Consider the following 16,300-nt stretch of genomic DNA (forward strand, 5'->3'; position numbering starts at 1 on the left):
TTATAAGGACCCTTGTGATGACATTGTTCGCATCCAGATAATCCCGGATAATCTTCCTATCTCAAGACCTTTAACTTAATCGCATCTATAAAGTCCCTTTGCCATGTAAGGTACCATATGCACAGGGTCCAGAGATTAGGATATGGACATTGGGGGGGGGCATTATTGTATTCTCTTCTATTTACCATAATTGCCATGTCAGTTTTCATAACCTATAGATATCTTCATTTTAATTTTGGGGACAAGCCCATAGGGCTCCCTTAATAACTTCTCTTTAAATTCTGTTCCTTTTCCCCCTGTCTATTTGGTAACACCAGTATCCACACATTTCCCTTGATGAAAACCTAGGGCTTGCCTTCGCTCCCTGCTCCTGTACTTGCCACATCCACTCAGTCTCCAGAACTTACCTCAGAAAGACAACCAGCTCCACACATCCCTCCATCTCTGTTCTCCCTCCTGGGCTGAAACCCTCATCCCTGCTGCCTGAGGACTGGACATGCTTTTTGCTCTCTCTGCCACGTATCTTCCGCTCACCATCACCCCCTCCTCCACACCATCACCAAAGTCCTCTTTCTCAAGCACAGCTTTGGTCACCTCACCCCCCCTGCTGAAAAACCTCCACTGGCTTCCCACAGCCGGAAAAACCCTTCTCAACTTCACCTCAAGCCAGCAATGCCCCAAAGCTCTTACCTTCTTCCCATACTCCCTACTTCCCACCTGTTCTGGGATATGCTCTCACTCTATAAACCACTAGAACATCTCAAGATTCATCCAAATACACCCTCTTCTTGCCTCTGAGACTATCCTTCTGGCCACAACTCCTTGGAATGCCCTTTGCTTCTCCTTTGCCTGCAAAATGCATACTTACTTCATTCTAATCCTCCCAAATCTGGAGAGGAGGAAATATTGTGAACTCTTTGTTATAGATGACCAAACAGGCAGGGCATTAGTTAACTGGCCCCAAATCAAACATCTAGCAAATGGCAGGGCTGTGATTAGATACCAGGTTGTTGTCTGCTCCGTTTGTTAGAGTCTAGTGGGCTGCTGCATTATTATATGATGATGGTTTGATTGTTTGGGCTCTCATTTTTCTCTGGAATTCCTTCAGAGTTCCCTTGGTTCCTAAGGAAGCAAAAGGAAGGCTTTGTACTGTGGCTGCCACCCCGGGCTCCCTTCCAGCCTATTTTGCAGTTAGCAACAAGCGTTGAGTGGTCTTTTAAAAATGCACATTTGACCACACCATTCCAATGTCCCAGCCCACACCCTGGCCTAAATTTCCTTAATAACTGACTTCCCACTGCTCTTGTAACGATCATAAATTTCCCAGAAGTGGTCTACATTACTTGCTGCCCCACCTCATATTATACCACACACCCTTATTTCTCCACTCTGGCCATCATGGCTTCCTTTCCATGCCTTGGACCCACTATGCTCCCCCTTTGTCTCATGGCTTTAAACATGACCTTCCTTCTGCTGGATGTTCTCCCTCTTCTAGGCAAGACTGGTGATCCAATTCAAAAAGCCAAGCTTTTTCCACAAATCTTGTTGCCTCTTCTTTAAACATCCTGCATATAATCCGACAAAAGAAATCTAACTATTAAAACATATCAAGAGAATCTCATTGGGCAATGCCATTTAAAAAAGGAAGAAAATGATTTCTTATTATCTGAAGACTCCAAGATTGGCCCCTGGCATTTTTTAACAGTGGCATGACAATCCACTCTTAACGCTGTCATTCCATTTTCTATGCTCCTTACACTTCTACTGTATCTCATATAACACCTTGCCTGGTACTGAACACTTAGTAAAATGTTCAAATATACTTATTTTTGGTTGATTAATTGATTGGTAAATATCAATTATTCAGTACATGTCTTAAAAAAAAAAAACAGTTTGGCAGTTTGTTAAACAACTAAACCTGCAACTATCATACAACCCAGCAGTTGCACTCCTGGGCATTTATCCCAGAGAAATAAAGACTTGCACTCACAAAAAAGCTTGTACACAAATGTTGGTAGATGCTTTATTCATAATAGCTAGAAACTACCCAGATGATCTTCAGTGCGCAAACAGTTAAACACATGTTGGTACGTCCTTACCATGGACTACTACTCAGCAATGAAAAGGGATGAACTCCCAGGAATACACAGGCCAACATGGACGAATCTCTGGAGAACTCAGCTGAGTGAGAAAAAATGACCTCAAAGGTTATGAAATGGAGGATTCCATTTATGTAACATTCTTGAAATGGCAAAATGATAGAAATGGAGAACAGATGAGTGGTTGCCCAAGGTTAAGAGGAGAAAGGGGGTGGGAGGAGATAGGTGTGGTTCTAAAAGCACAACGGGAAGGATCCTTGCGGTGATGGAAATGCTCCGTATTCTGACCGAGTCAATGTCAGCATCCTGGTTGGGATTCTGTGCTTTGATCTTCCAGATGTTACCATTAGGGAAAACTGGGTAAAGGGTACCCAGGACCAGTCTGTATTATTTCCTAAAAATGCAAGTGACTGCACAGTTATCTTATTTAAAATTTTAAAAGGACATGTTTAATCAACTATGTATCTTACCAAGATGTTCACAAGCCCATAATATCTGTAGTGCCACAAAATTTCTTCTTTCCCCTCTTCCTTGGTTTGTTGGTTTGTTGATCATTTATTATTACTAGGGATTTTTTCCTTCTATTTAATACATAAACAATACTGATCACTTTCAGGCTGTTTTCACCACGAAGCTTTACTATTTTAGTGACTTTATTCTTTATATATCCCTGTTACCTTTCATACGTTACTCTGATTTTTTTTTTTTTGTCCTGACCAAGATACCTTTCAGAAAACTGTTGGTTTTCACTTTAATTTCTGCAGCACCATAACAATAAAGCATAATGATGTCTTTATTATCTGCATGGGTAAGAGAAAAGGTTTTAAAAGTAGCACTTTGCCACCTGCCACATTAGAACTCCTTGTCTAGTCCTCAAGGTTCCATGAGCTCAGTGTTAGTATTGTACTTGAACAGGTTGTCATTGTTTGGAAACCTTTGACTTGCTATTGTTCAAGTTTTTATTCTGTCCTTTTCTTCTCTCCACTCCTCTGCCAAAGTTTCATGCATTTTTGGGGTACCACCTTTACCGGCTGTCCATTCTATTCTCTAACATCTTTGCCTCATGTGGTTTATTTAGGATTTGGCTTTTTTTCCCCCTCCCAATTATTGCAGTGATTGTAAAGGTCCATATCGTAATACAAGTGTGTGCTTAAAGAGCCCATGACTGCTTTGGAATTTTGAGTGAGAACAGAGCAGGATCAGTACTGCATTTTATTCATTTTCACCCTTTAATGTCACATTTATTTTTGCTTTCTCTTTCAGTGACTAGAGAAAAAATCCAGGAACGTATCACCGACCAGGTATTTCTTCCCTTCTCATAAATTGTAGAGTTATGCATTAGATGTTAATAGTCAAGCATTTGTAAATATGGAAAAAAAGGTTTTGCTAATTAAGTATGAGCAGTATACATGCTGTTGGTTCTGAGAACAAGTACACTGGTCAGACATGGATGATCATGTACTTTCTTTGTCTCCCCATCTCCTTCCTTCCCTCCACACACCCACCCAAGGAAACAGTGGAGAAGTAAGACACTGTCAGTTCTGATTTGCAAGCTTCCTCTGAACATATCATGACCTCTGCATTGATACTATCATGGCTGCAAAGAGATACTTGTATCTATCTTTCCCTTGACTAAGGTGACTCTCCTGTGTGATCTTCCCAGGTTTTAATTTGCCCAGCGGAAAGTCACTCCCTCCCAAATAGTTCAGAACAGAACCCCTTGCAGGAGAAACATACAAGTTGGCTTTCCATTGTGGTCTTTGATTTCTATGCAGCACGTTAGCCAGCGTCTTCCTGTCTACTTCACTGTTTTCTTACCCAGTCTTGTTACAGACTTATTTTTATTTGCTGGTAGATGGAGTCACTCCGTGTCACTGTTGAAGGGAGTTGATTACAGCCACCCATGAAACCAAGGGAGGCCTTCACCAAACCCTGTCTTGTCCCGCCCCACCTCCTCTTTCTGTAGGTGATTCGGGCTGTCCTTCCCCAAAGGCTGCCCGTGCCACTAGACTCAGGGAGCTCAGCTCCACTCACAAGCACAAATCTCCATGTCCTTTTTTTTTTTTAATTGTTCTCCTCTGGCAAAAATTATAACTCACCCTTGCCAACAAGAAGAGTGGTAAGTCTACTTTTAAACCAGTCAAGAGTACCTTTTCCAAAGTCTTCTAATGCCTCCCAAATAAATTCCAATTCTAGTCCTCATTGTCATTCCACCCCAGTTAAGTTCTAGCTTTACCTAATCTGGGCCAGATGCCCTGTAACTCATCAAGCTCTAAAAATAGTTAACTCAGTAGGCTAATGAAAGTAACACAAGTTCAATAGGCAAAATTTAAGGCTGATCAGGTACCATTTTGCTTTTGCGTATAATTGGACATGTTGACTCATAGCTGCAGCTATCTTAATACCTGAAACTCCTGCCATTGCACAAGGGCAAAATCAGTTAGCTGTTTCAAATAGTTTATTTGCTTTTTGAGCTTCATTTCTTGATCACTATATTTTCAGCTATTTGTATGTGCTCAGGTGGTTTGGTAAGGCAGAGCAAGAGTTAACTGGTAAAGTTTATTGCTACCATTTTATTTATTTAAGTCACATAGGGAATAGTTTTTTTTATAAAGAGACCTGTTTTCTTTATTAAGTTAACAAGTTAAAGCAATTGACCAAGACCTGTATTAAGGCTACCTCTTATGGGCAGATTTTCATTTCCTATATTTTCCTTCTTTTTACACTTGGCTAAACTAACAGAATATGTGGACCCCAAAATAGAACACCAAATATTTACTTGTAATCTGACACATTGATTTGTTGCCAAATGAAATCATAATGGTTTCCAGTCCCAATAAGAGAGTGAAATTCTTTGGACTTTAACATAATAAGGAAGGGTCTTAAGTGTATTTGTTATAGAAGGAAGGGTCTTAATAATCGTTATTCAGTCGTTCTCAGAACAGACAGTTGTGTTGTTCCATCAGTGTCTGCAGCTGGTATTTCTAATTTTACAATAGAATTTCTATTCTTTCTTCTCCCAAGTAGAGAAGAGCTCTCCACTCTCAAGAATACACTGACAATACAATCCAAAGAGGCACCTTACACCTCTAATTTATCGATTTTGGCAAAGAACCAAGAAATGAAGTCACACCCCTTCTTTAAATCACTCTGTCACCCTCCAAAATTTGGCTTTTAAAAAACGAATTTGAAAACTCACTTTGGATAATCAATACAGTGTTTTTTATCAGAAAAGAATGTAAAACGGAGCACTGTTGAGCATTAATCTTTGCCCCTAAATCCTTCCCACTGGGTACTATAGATTGTGTAATTAAATTGAAATTGAAAATCGAGTCCTTTTTTTTTTTTTTTCCATTAAGCAAACTACGAATTGCACACCAATGTGAGAAATCAGGGCTGGAGTGGACGGAAAGCTCCAGCCTCCTAGCCAATAGCCAGCATGCATTTTTAGCCGACAGCGATTTTACCACACCTGAGCTCCGAGAACAAACAACTATTTGAGTTCTCTGGAGGGAATGCTGGATTCTTTCCTGTGTAATTCACTGGGGAAATTAGTATGCTTTTTTAAAGTAACTTGTTAACGCAGCTTGTTTACGAGAAGAGGACAAAAATGACCAGTGAACCGCTTGGCAGCTTATGTCCCAGAATGGGATGAAAGCATGACCCATTTTTTCAGCTGTCTCTTTGGCAGTTCAGTGCTGCAACCATTTCCTCTCTGAAAAATGTTCCTTCTAGAGATGAAGGCTCCAGTAGGTTTTCTGGATAATTTTTACTATGGGAGATTAAAGACAATACCTTAAAATGCTACCAAAAATACCTTCGAAACCCCAACTAGAATACGGTCCCTACAGAATGGGAATATGGTATCTTTTCACTTCAACTTGGAAACTGCCTTCTCATAGAGTAGACAAGGGAAACCTGTAGTAAATTAATACCTTCTGTGTATGCCTTTTTGTATAGTAGAAGATTGAAACCCATTGTGAATTAATACTTTGTTTTTACACGGCGGGATGACAAAGAGGGGCTCATTTCTTGTGGAGAGGATATGCACGTTGGGGAGAACATCCCCACCTAGGCACTGGCTGGGATGAAGGCTCGCCTTCACTGATGGCTCAGTTGAGAGAGAGCCGGCCCTGTGGGTGTGCCATGGAAGGCATGAGTTCGTTCCTAGGCCTGTGGTAACAAACCCCCACCAACTGGGTGCTTTCAAACAACAGAAATGTGTTGTCTCAATTCTGGATGCTAGAAGTCCAAAATCCAGTGGTCAGCAGGGCCCTGCCCGCCCCCCCAACCTGCCAAACCTGTCCCTCCTTGCCTCATCCTGGCTGCTGGGGGCGGCCGGCAGTCCTTGGCCTTCCTTGACTTCCAGCTTCAGTCTCTGACTCTGTCCGCACGTCGCATACTCCCTGTGTGTCTCTTCTCCTCTTCTTTTTTTTTTTTTTAAGATTTATTTTGTTTATCTGAGAGAGAAAGAGAAAAAGAAAGAGAGAGTGAGTGGGGGCAGGGGCAGAGGGAGAGAATCTTCAAGCAGATTCCCTGCTGAGCGCAGAGCCAGACTTGGGGGTCGATCTCATGACCCCGAGATCATGACCTGAGCCAAAACTAAGAGTCGACGCTTAACCATCTGAGCCACCCAGGTGCCCCATCTCGTGTCTTCTTATAAGGACACCAGCCATAAGGGGTTAGGGCCCATCCTAATGACCTCATCTTAACTTAATGACATCTGCAAATACCCTCTTTCCAAATAAGGTCACACTGATAGGTATCAGGAGTTAGGACCTGCACATAGCTGTCTGGGGGACAAAGTTCAACCATAAAAAGCTGGGGACCTCTAAGTGATCCTTGACCCCATCTCTCCCTCTGACCACTGAGCACGTCTGGTGTGACCTCCCGACACCCCTCCATCCAGCTCCCCCTACGCCCAGCCCGCCACCCCTGCTTCCTCCAGACCCTCATCTTGCTTGCTCCCTGCGGCTCTCCTGCTTCCATCCACCACCTTTCCATTCGTCTTCCATGCTGCTCCTCTTTGCTTTCTAAAATACCAACCCTCTGTATCTCTCCTCTGCTGCAAAACAAAAATCAAACAGACACACCTCCCCCACATTTAGCAGTGATGACGACCCCTGCCTGTGCATTATACTCACACACGGAGCTTTGTTAGCACAAACCCTAAGACGGCACTCCTACCCCACCCCAAGAAATGCTGGATCAGGAGTTGGGTTCAGACCTAGCACAACCCTTCAACCAGGCCAAAAGGGGTCATATGCTTTAGAAGACCCCAGACATCACAAACGCAGAAATGCAAAGACTTCTTTTTTTCTTTTGAGCTTGGTGTTTTAAAGTTTACACTCAATGGAGCACTCATAAAATAGCAGGGCAGGACAGAGCAGCTGAGTTGGGCCCTCTCGTCCAGTGAGGTGGGGTTGGGCTGAGAGAGAAGAAATCAGCCTGTGCCCTTTGAAACCAAGGAAGGAGGGACTGCTGTAGCATCAGGAGAGCTACCCCTCATCCTCTGAAGTGGGAGGGTGTGGAGCAGACAACGTCCCTCAGGTAAGTGTGCTTCTGCCCTTCCCTCTGCTTTGGAGATAGGTGGAGTGTGGGGGTACACTTTCAGGCGGTACTTAGAACTGCCTGCCAATCCCGAGGGGTCAGAAAACTGAGGTATGAGGCAAGTGAACGTGCTCCCCACCACCGGCCGGGAACCTGAAGAGCCTGAGTCATCCACCTCCTTCATCTCTGGCCTGCCTATGGCTTCTGCCCTGTCTTCCTCCTAAAGGTCCACGGACCACTCTGGTCCTTAGTGGCAGGGTGGCTCCAGGGGAGAATGGGTCTCCTGTAGCCTCCAGGCCCAGAGCAGTCCCTCCTGACTTGCTGCAGACCCTGGGTGGAAATGAGGGCCCCGTATTGGGGGTATTGCTTACTTTGAAACTTCTAAATATTTAGACACACAGTATGTGGGCCTCCGTTCATACTCTTGCTCTGGGCCCAAAAATATTGGGAATGATTCTGCTCAGACACCTGCAGCTTTAAAACTTAATATGTGATTCTCATAAAAAGCCCAGGTTGAACCCACTCATATATTATTTATAGGATAAAACCCTAACCTTTGAGTATGAAATCCAAGGCCCTGTGACCTCATAATCTTTTGGACAGCATGCTCCCCACCTCCCTAGACTTATTTCCCATTCTGCTCCTTTAAGTAAAAGTATTGTGTTATATAAAACTGTTCCACCAACATACTAACCCCTTTTCCTGCATATGCAAAATTTACTCATATTCCAAGGCCTAACTTAAATACCGCCTCTTCCACGAAACTTTCCTTCATCATGTAGCTAAGAAAAATTTCTCCCTCTCCTATGCTCCCATATTACTTTTCAGCCCTTTTGCTACAGATCCTTGCATTTTCTACTCTACATTCCAATTATTTGTCCCTATATGATTTTGTAACTGGACAGTCTCATCCTAAAGAGACAAAGTCAGGTTTGGTTCATTTCAGTGTCTACCATTAGACCTTGCATAACATAAACACCCGACCAATTGCTGGTCAAATGTAAATTTTTCAAGTCACCAATTATTATCCTGGTAGCCACAGGGACTGCTGAATGTGGGCAGCCCACTATCTATACACGGTACTCTAAACTATTGCGTCATTCATTCTCACATGGCAGGAACCAGGCATTGTCCTTTGCCATCCCCAGCAAGGAATCTCAGCCAGAAACAGAAAGGATAAGCTAAGAGTGCACATGGTCTCTGCGAATAATGGTCACACTGTCAGAGGGGTGAAAGAATTGAAGGGCAGGGAGACCCACACCTCTATTTTATCTTGTGTCCACATTCCATCACAGCCTGTAGAATGTTAAATGGTTTGCTTGGGTCAAGACATGAGCATCTGATTTTTTTTCTCGAACGTAAGGATGGCAGTGCCATTCACTGCTACCTTTTCAGTGTAGCATGAACTTTACAACTTCTAAATTTAGAGTGGGATTATATTACCTCGCACTATTCTTATCAAAATGGCCATGCACTCAAGGAGACAACTTTGACCCAAAGAGAGTTTCTCACTGCAAGTTTAGCACTAATGGAACTCGGAAAGATCCCATCCCCCTAATTCTCTTTTAAGATTACCTTCCAGAACTGGAAGTTGTGCTTTAGAAAAACTATCCAATTTATGAGGCTTTTTTAAGAATGCTTGAAAGCAAGACTGAAAGGATCCCAGAGTGGTAGTAGCATGCATAATGGTTAACAAAGAAGGATTTATAAAAGATGAGCTTTATTGAAGGTCAGACGACTTCCTATCTAGAAAATACTTAGGTGTAAATGTCAAAAGGCTGGGGCTCACATCTTTAATTGGAAGCCAAGGAAATTAAAATACTGTGTAAGGGTGGCTCAGGAAACAGACAACAGAGGGCGGTCTGTGGAAATATACCACTGAGACAGAGGGAGGATGAGAAAATGGCCCTCGCATACTTTAAAAGCATGAACACTAGAAGCAAATAATGACTGAGATTAAGAGAATTGTTTATTAGCAACACTGCGTGATCTACTAGCAATCAAATATGCAGATGGCTCTCACTCAAGCACTCAAAATGCTTCTGAATAATTGCAACCAGTGATTGTGCCAGCCACTCAACGCTCCATCTCGTTTATTTGTCACAACAACGCTATGAGGATACATATTTTAATCTCCTTTTTCTACAGGTGGAAACTCAAGCTTGAAAGGTTTCGTAATTTTTCAGGTTTTGCAATGCTTTGCACTAAATTATTAATAATAACAGTTAAAGCTATTATTAGTTGCTTAATGGGCTTTCAGTGTGTAGGCACTAGGCTCAATTTTACATAAAATTAACTCATTTAAACCTCACAGCAGTAATCTTGCAAGGTAGGTACAAATCAAGGGATTCATGGTTCATTAAGTAGCTTGCCCAAGATCGCACACCAGGATTAAGTAATAGAACTCTACCGTGTAAGTACCGGCCACTATTCTATGCTGCTTTAAATACCTTTATTTAAAGGCACATGGCTGGTGAGTGGCAGAGTTGGAATCAGAATCCAGGTATTTATCATTCTGAATTCCTTTCTCTTTTGTTATTGGTCTATATTGCTGCTTGTTCTGGAAGTTTTTCTATTAACTAAGTGGTCCCACCATGACCACCCTAATCCAGCACCCTAATTTCGACACGAACGCTGAAGCAACTGGTTATGAGAACTTAGAATACAGATATTTGTGATGGTAAGTTTTTTCCCCCCAAAGCATCAAGATGAGCATATACTCACTCTGGGGTTCCTGTGAAGCATTAAATTACCTTTTAAATTAAGTAAGTGAAAAACCAAGTGAATCTGGTCTAAGAGAAAAACTATTTTGTTACCTGAAAAGAGATTAAAAACTGAGGGGAAAAAAAAGTATACATTGGGATAATCTGCTGCCCACTGGCAATTTTCCTCAGCAGATGCCAAACAGAAACACCATGAACATAAAACAGAATGGAAGTAGACCAACTATAAAATGTTCTCTTGTTCCTTTATTTTCAGAAAAGTACCTTACTTCTAAAAACTCTTTCATAAGTTCTTCATTCTTAGTTATAACTGTGTCTTTGTATATACACTCATGTGAGAAAACCTGGGATATTGAAGCTCCCAGAAATGTAGCCAAAATGTAGCATCTCTTAAAAAGAACAAAAACCATCTCGTGTAAACGAATCATACCACCATAAGATGCTACCATCCGATAAGCCAGTGAAATGTAGTCCATGAATGATTTTCCCAGCAATCTGTTTTCCTTCTTTTGCTTCCCCTCTTTTGAGTTGTTCTAATCACATCCTTCCCTCCTTGCTAGCACTTGGAGCTAAAGATGAATAACTTGGGTAACAGGCATTTTTCAGCTTAGCAGATTTTATGAGCAAAATGGTTAGCGCCCTCATTTGGGATTATTCTCTCCACACGGAGCAAGGATTATCGGCAGCCAAGTTCTGGGTGCCAGGAGCACAATGAGCAGCATTCCCCAACTCAAACACCACCTCCGAGGGGAACATCTCTTTTTCATTTCTAGGATTAAAGCTTTGATCAAAATGGACCACGGAGCCAATGTGTCATGATATTTTAGTATGTACTCGAAACCACAGGGTTTGGTTTGGTTTGGTTTTTGTCTACCTTTAAACTACTTTACCCATATTACTCTTTCTCCTCATGATAAGCAACTAAGACATCAAGTGAACACTTGATATCTTCTGGAGTAGTGGGAAATAGGCTCTTGAGGAGTCATCATTTTGAGTAAAAGTGGCTGGTTGACATAAAAATTTGTGTTTTAAGAAGTAGTGATCAAGGGATCAGAAATATTTTTGTAGTGTATACCTATCATTGCTTAATTCAGATGTACTCCATATAATGATTCTAAAAGGCTATTTCCTTTGTATTTTAAAACTTTTAGACACTGTTTAAACTTTATCAGTTAGAATTTCACTATTTCCAACATTTGACCACAATACATATTTCTAAAAGCCCCAAAAAGAAAAAAATGACAAGAAGTGGTCATTAATACTAGACCAACTCTGTAGAATCCACGTTATATGTAGTTTAGACCTCTCAGGGCAGATCCCCTGGGTATCCATCAAGAGATTTCTTTTTTATTTTGTGTGAACTTTTGTGCATAACTGCATTTTGTTGAGGAAATGTTCCTTGGTCTTTGTCAGAATCTCAGGAGTGAAAGAAAAGTGTCCTGGAGAGATTTTTCTACCTCTCAGTAGAGAGAGAAAGTGATCCCACTTAATTTCTTTTATTATGCGTAAATTGAAACCAATTTCATTTCAACTTTATTTTGTAAAGTAGCACTTACCAGAGAACCAATTTCTGTTCTTGTAAAATATACAGAGAAGTAGTAAAAATTCAGAGTACCAGTAAGAATCCTCGTAAAAGCTACCTTGTGTTTATTATCCTTACTGTGGAAAAAGTTATTATCCACAGAAGTGTTATGTTACATTCCGTGGTCAGTCATCAAACAAGGAAGGAATAAACATGATTCTTCACTGTTTCATCATGGGTATGCGCCTTGCTCAAAATGTATTAAAGGGGAGTATTTTCATCATGCTATTACTGAATAATTAAATTAGGCCAATGTTCTGTGGATGTGGAATAATGCAATTTACTTTGTTGAATGATTACCCAATCAGATTTCTCTCATTTTCTAAGGCAATGGATTGACTAAAATGTGACCATAAACAAAATAGATTTTATTAGGCATAATCTACTTTGTAAACAAATGAAATTAATTCTTTGCCTGACCTAAAGCTTTGAAAATGAAAGACCAAAATTGAACACATGCTTCCAATTTTGGTTCTGTTACTAAGATGACACTTAATATAAAAGTTACAATTTAACTTCCCCTCAAGTATTCCATACTTGATACTAAATGACTCTTAGAAATATGTTCATCAACAGATGGGAGCCACTTATGGTCTCATAAACTCCAAAGCAAGTGAAATTATCTCAGCAAAATAGAAAGATTACAAGGAAGCTTCATCTGGTTATCTCAGAGATGATTAATGCATTGCATATTGGTTCAATGGTGCAATGAATATTGACAGATAACCACCCTTCCTCATAGGAAAGAAATACGGAGGAGATGAATGCTACTCATGTATGTTTTTAATCAATCAATAAGCAATTTCAGTATGTGCCCTATGCTTGGAGCTGAGCTCAGTGTGACGAGATGTGGAGGAAAGTGACAGCACCGACCCTCTCCTAAAGGAATTGTCTGTCTTGGAAGGGAAGACTAACACGCCTTCAGTGCTGCACAGGGTGACAGACTGTGTTATTGCTTACTTGCTCTTAACCGCCCAGTATAGATACTGTGGGAGTTCGGAGACGTCAACAATCGACGAAAAGTGGCCAGGGAAGAAGGATCATGGAGAACTTGAAACCAAACTGATTTAGATTTGATTCAGTGGGAAATACAATGTGCTGGCAGCGAAGTTTTGGGAATTGAGAAATGATCTCAGGAAAATTAGTGTGGAATTTTCTTAAAACCATATCCTGTATTTTTCTTTTTCCTCTGTCTCCAGTGGTACCAGCCACCAGTCTCTCTCCAGGCTACTCTGCTTCCCCGTCCTACCAGGCCCCCCAGTCCATTCTCCACTGGGCCGGGAGAGTGAGCTTTATAAAACGTCAGTCACATCATGTTATTGCCCAGTCTGAAACCTCCAGTGGCTAATATTACACTTCTGATGAGATGCAGCGTCCTTCCCATGATCTCCACCATCTGATTTTCCTACGAGATATGGTCCCACCCTCCTCTTTGATTTCATCCTGTATCACTGTGCCCTTCCCGCTTATGCGAAGCCACACAGGCCCTCCCCTCCATCCTTCCACCTGGCCTGGTTCATCCCCATGCAAGCACCTTTTGCGCTCCCTGCCCCTGCCTGAAATGTTTGTCATTCAGATCTCTGCTCCAGTAGCTTCTCCCCAAATAGATCTTCCCTTGCCGTCTATTTCATGCAGTCTCTCCATTCCTCCCCCCGCCCCCCGCTACTCACACTCTATCACTCAGGCTGCTTTACAGTTTGTTTCACACTTACCACCATTGACATTTTTCTTGTTTATTCATTTGTTTATTTGTCCATTACCTACCTCCACCCACAAGAACATAAGTACCACAAGAGCAGGACCCTTCTCAGAATTGTTTGCCGCAGTGTTAGACAATACACAGATTACATGCTCAGTAAATACATCTCAAATGAATGCCTTGCTTAATTCATTCTGCGGGCAGCCAGTGACAGTAGTCTGGACCTGAAAAAATGTGTGCTATATAGATAGTGGGAGTGAACACGTTAGAAAAAAAATGAACAGAATTTGGTGTCTGAATATGGGAAGTGAAGTTACCGTCTAAGACAAAGATTAACACGAGGCCCCTGGGGTTCCCGCAGAAAGGCAATACTCTCAGCAGAAATATAAAAGTCATGGTTAAAAGCCACATTTTATGAGTATATACTGCATATCGGGCATTATGTATGTATTTCATTTATTTTTCACAACTCCATTAGGTAGGCATCATTCTCCGTTTTATAGATGGGAGGCTGAGTCGACTACCACCAAGTTGTTCAGTTAGAGATCTTATTCCAGTGAGTGAGGTTGATTTGGTAGAAAAGTACTGGTGTAATAGTAATCGACGATTGCACATTAAGCAACATGTGTATATTCATCCAACACCCACTCTCACCACTCATCCTTTCCCTACGGCCTCGGTCCAGGAGCTTTCCTTTAACTTTAAAGGGGACTGGAGCCCTGGCAGGGGTCAAGACAGGCAAGCTGACCCTTCCCTGCCATTTAGTATCAATATACCCCTCCTCGCTCAAGAGGGAGCATGCTCTGATCCTAGGAATCTCAATGGATGGATCATGAGTCACAGGTGAGGCAAGAGGGTTTTCCCATCGGTCTGAGAACTGATCTAGAAGTTCAAGTCTTGTCTTTGGTGTTCACAGGTGGATGATGCTCAAATCCATCCACTTTCAGTTACCGTGCTGCTGTAGGCTAGTTACCAATGGCCTTCAGTTATGGGAGACCTTAAGAAAATCCCCTGTGTGGAGCCTGAGACTTCCTTCCCCCCGGTTGTGCACAGTTTTCCCTTGTGTGGGGAGTAAATGGAATCAACAAGCTGTGATATTATTTCTGAGCAAGGTACGCCGAGATGTGTTTGTTCCTTCCAAGGAGCAGATACAGAATTCTAGTGAGGCCAGGGAGGTGATGACGCCATGTCTGAAGGTCCTTCAGAGAATTCTGCTTGTTGGCTTGACGATATCAGTGCCTCTATAAATGGGTCAGACAGAAAATCCTGTCCATCAGCGACTGGATATAAGAGAATTGTGGTTGGATATCAACACAAGCCCTCCCCTCCCACTTGGCATTGTTGTTCCCAGGGCTTAGGTAGCTTTGGACTAGTACGTAATGGGTGGTGGAAGAAGCATTTCCCCAGGGATGTGCTGCTTCCCGGGACTTGGACTTTGCCTAAAGAAAGCAATGGAAAGGGTTGGACGACCCCCAGCACCACCACCCGCCTTGGCCAGGGTCCCATTCGCACTTACCAAGGCTGGGCTACAGATGGCAGGTGCCTGTCTGTGATCCTCCCATGTCCACTAGGAGCTCATTCTACACCAGCTCTGGGGAACGAGGTTGTACAGACACTGAAGACTCCCAGGCACTGGGATCAGGACCAGTGCCGCTCATACCTGGCATTGCGAAGAAAGTGAGACCCAAAGGAGAATCCATGGCCAGGGCCATTGATGCTTCTTCGTAGACATTTCCGTGACATCTTGAATCAAGTAGAATGACCTTCAGGAGAAACAGCTCATTTTGGAAAACGCAAAAAGCTTCAAAATTTAGATTAAAATAATACCGTTAAGATAAAATTGATAAAATTGAATGCATGAAGAGACAAGACCTACAAATATGCATTTTGATCATCACTTTGTTTCGGTAGAGATCTGTTCCTTCTGATGCCCTCATCTCGTAACTCACTCTACTGCCCCTTGCCTCTCTGTCCTTCTCCTTTGCTGTGAGTTTATGTCTTACTTTCTCCCTTGGCATTCCTTCTCACACTGAAATCCCCTAAGGAAACCCCGGTCAGCATGGCCTCAGGATCGCCCTGCCCTGATCTGGTGCCTAAGGCAACTCTCTCTTCTTAGTCCAGGGCCCAGGTAAGCCCGGGGAGCACTGAAGTCTGAGGGGCCTGCTCTGGACTGAGAGGGTTGGGCCAGGCTTTGGGGAGGCAGCCTTGGGTAAAGCTGAGTTGTCCAACATGCAGGCAAGTAAGCCGGGGGGCCTGTGTGTCGCTCAAAGTGCTGACACAGGCGAATCTGATCTGGGGCTGGCAGATGCTTAACCAAATAAGACAAATGGAATGTATTCCTGCCAGTGTCACTGTGGCTCTCACAGTGTGGCCTTTCCCAGAGCTCAGGTGGCTTTGGACTGGTAGGCAATGAATGGGAACGAAATAGGCCCTCGAGTATACGCCACTTCTTGGGACTGAGTTCTCGCCCACGCCAACGCCCTCACCTCCGCCATTGCCTTGACGCAGCTATTCACTTGGACTCTGCATCTCTTTAAGGCTGATGTTATTTTTTTTTTCTCTTTACCAATAACGAGCCAAAGCTCTCCGTGTTTTCCAGTCTAAAACCAAGAGGGGAGATGGATTAATGGACTTAGCTAGTCACTGT

At 42.6% G+C, this 16,300-nt stretch overlaps 1 protein-coding gene across 2 annotated transcripts in view; it reads left to right on the forward strand.

The window, feature by feature from the left end:
- CHST9 (carbohydrate sulfotransferase 9) overlaps positions 1 to 16,300 on the forward strand; it is a 236,966-nt gene that overhangs the window by 203,890 nt on the left and 16,776 nt on the right. For both annotated transcript variants that reach the window (XM_036077574.2, XM_036077575.2), the window contains one exon: positions 3,363 to 3,400. In XM_036077574.2, coding sequence (XP_035933467.1) covers positions 3,363 to 3,400 — 38 coding nt within the window. The remainder of the gene's footprint in view (positions 1 to 3,362; positions 3,401 to 16,300) is intronic.

This window comes from Halichoerus grypus, chromosome 13 (assembly GCF_964656455.1).
Source record: "Halichoerus grypus chromosome 13, mHalGry1.hap1.1, whole genome shotgun sequence".
Taxonomy (NCBI): Eukaryota; Metazoa; Chordata; class Mammalia; order Carnivora; family Phocidae; genus Halichoerus; species Halichoerus grypus.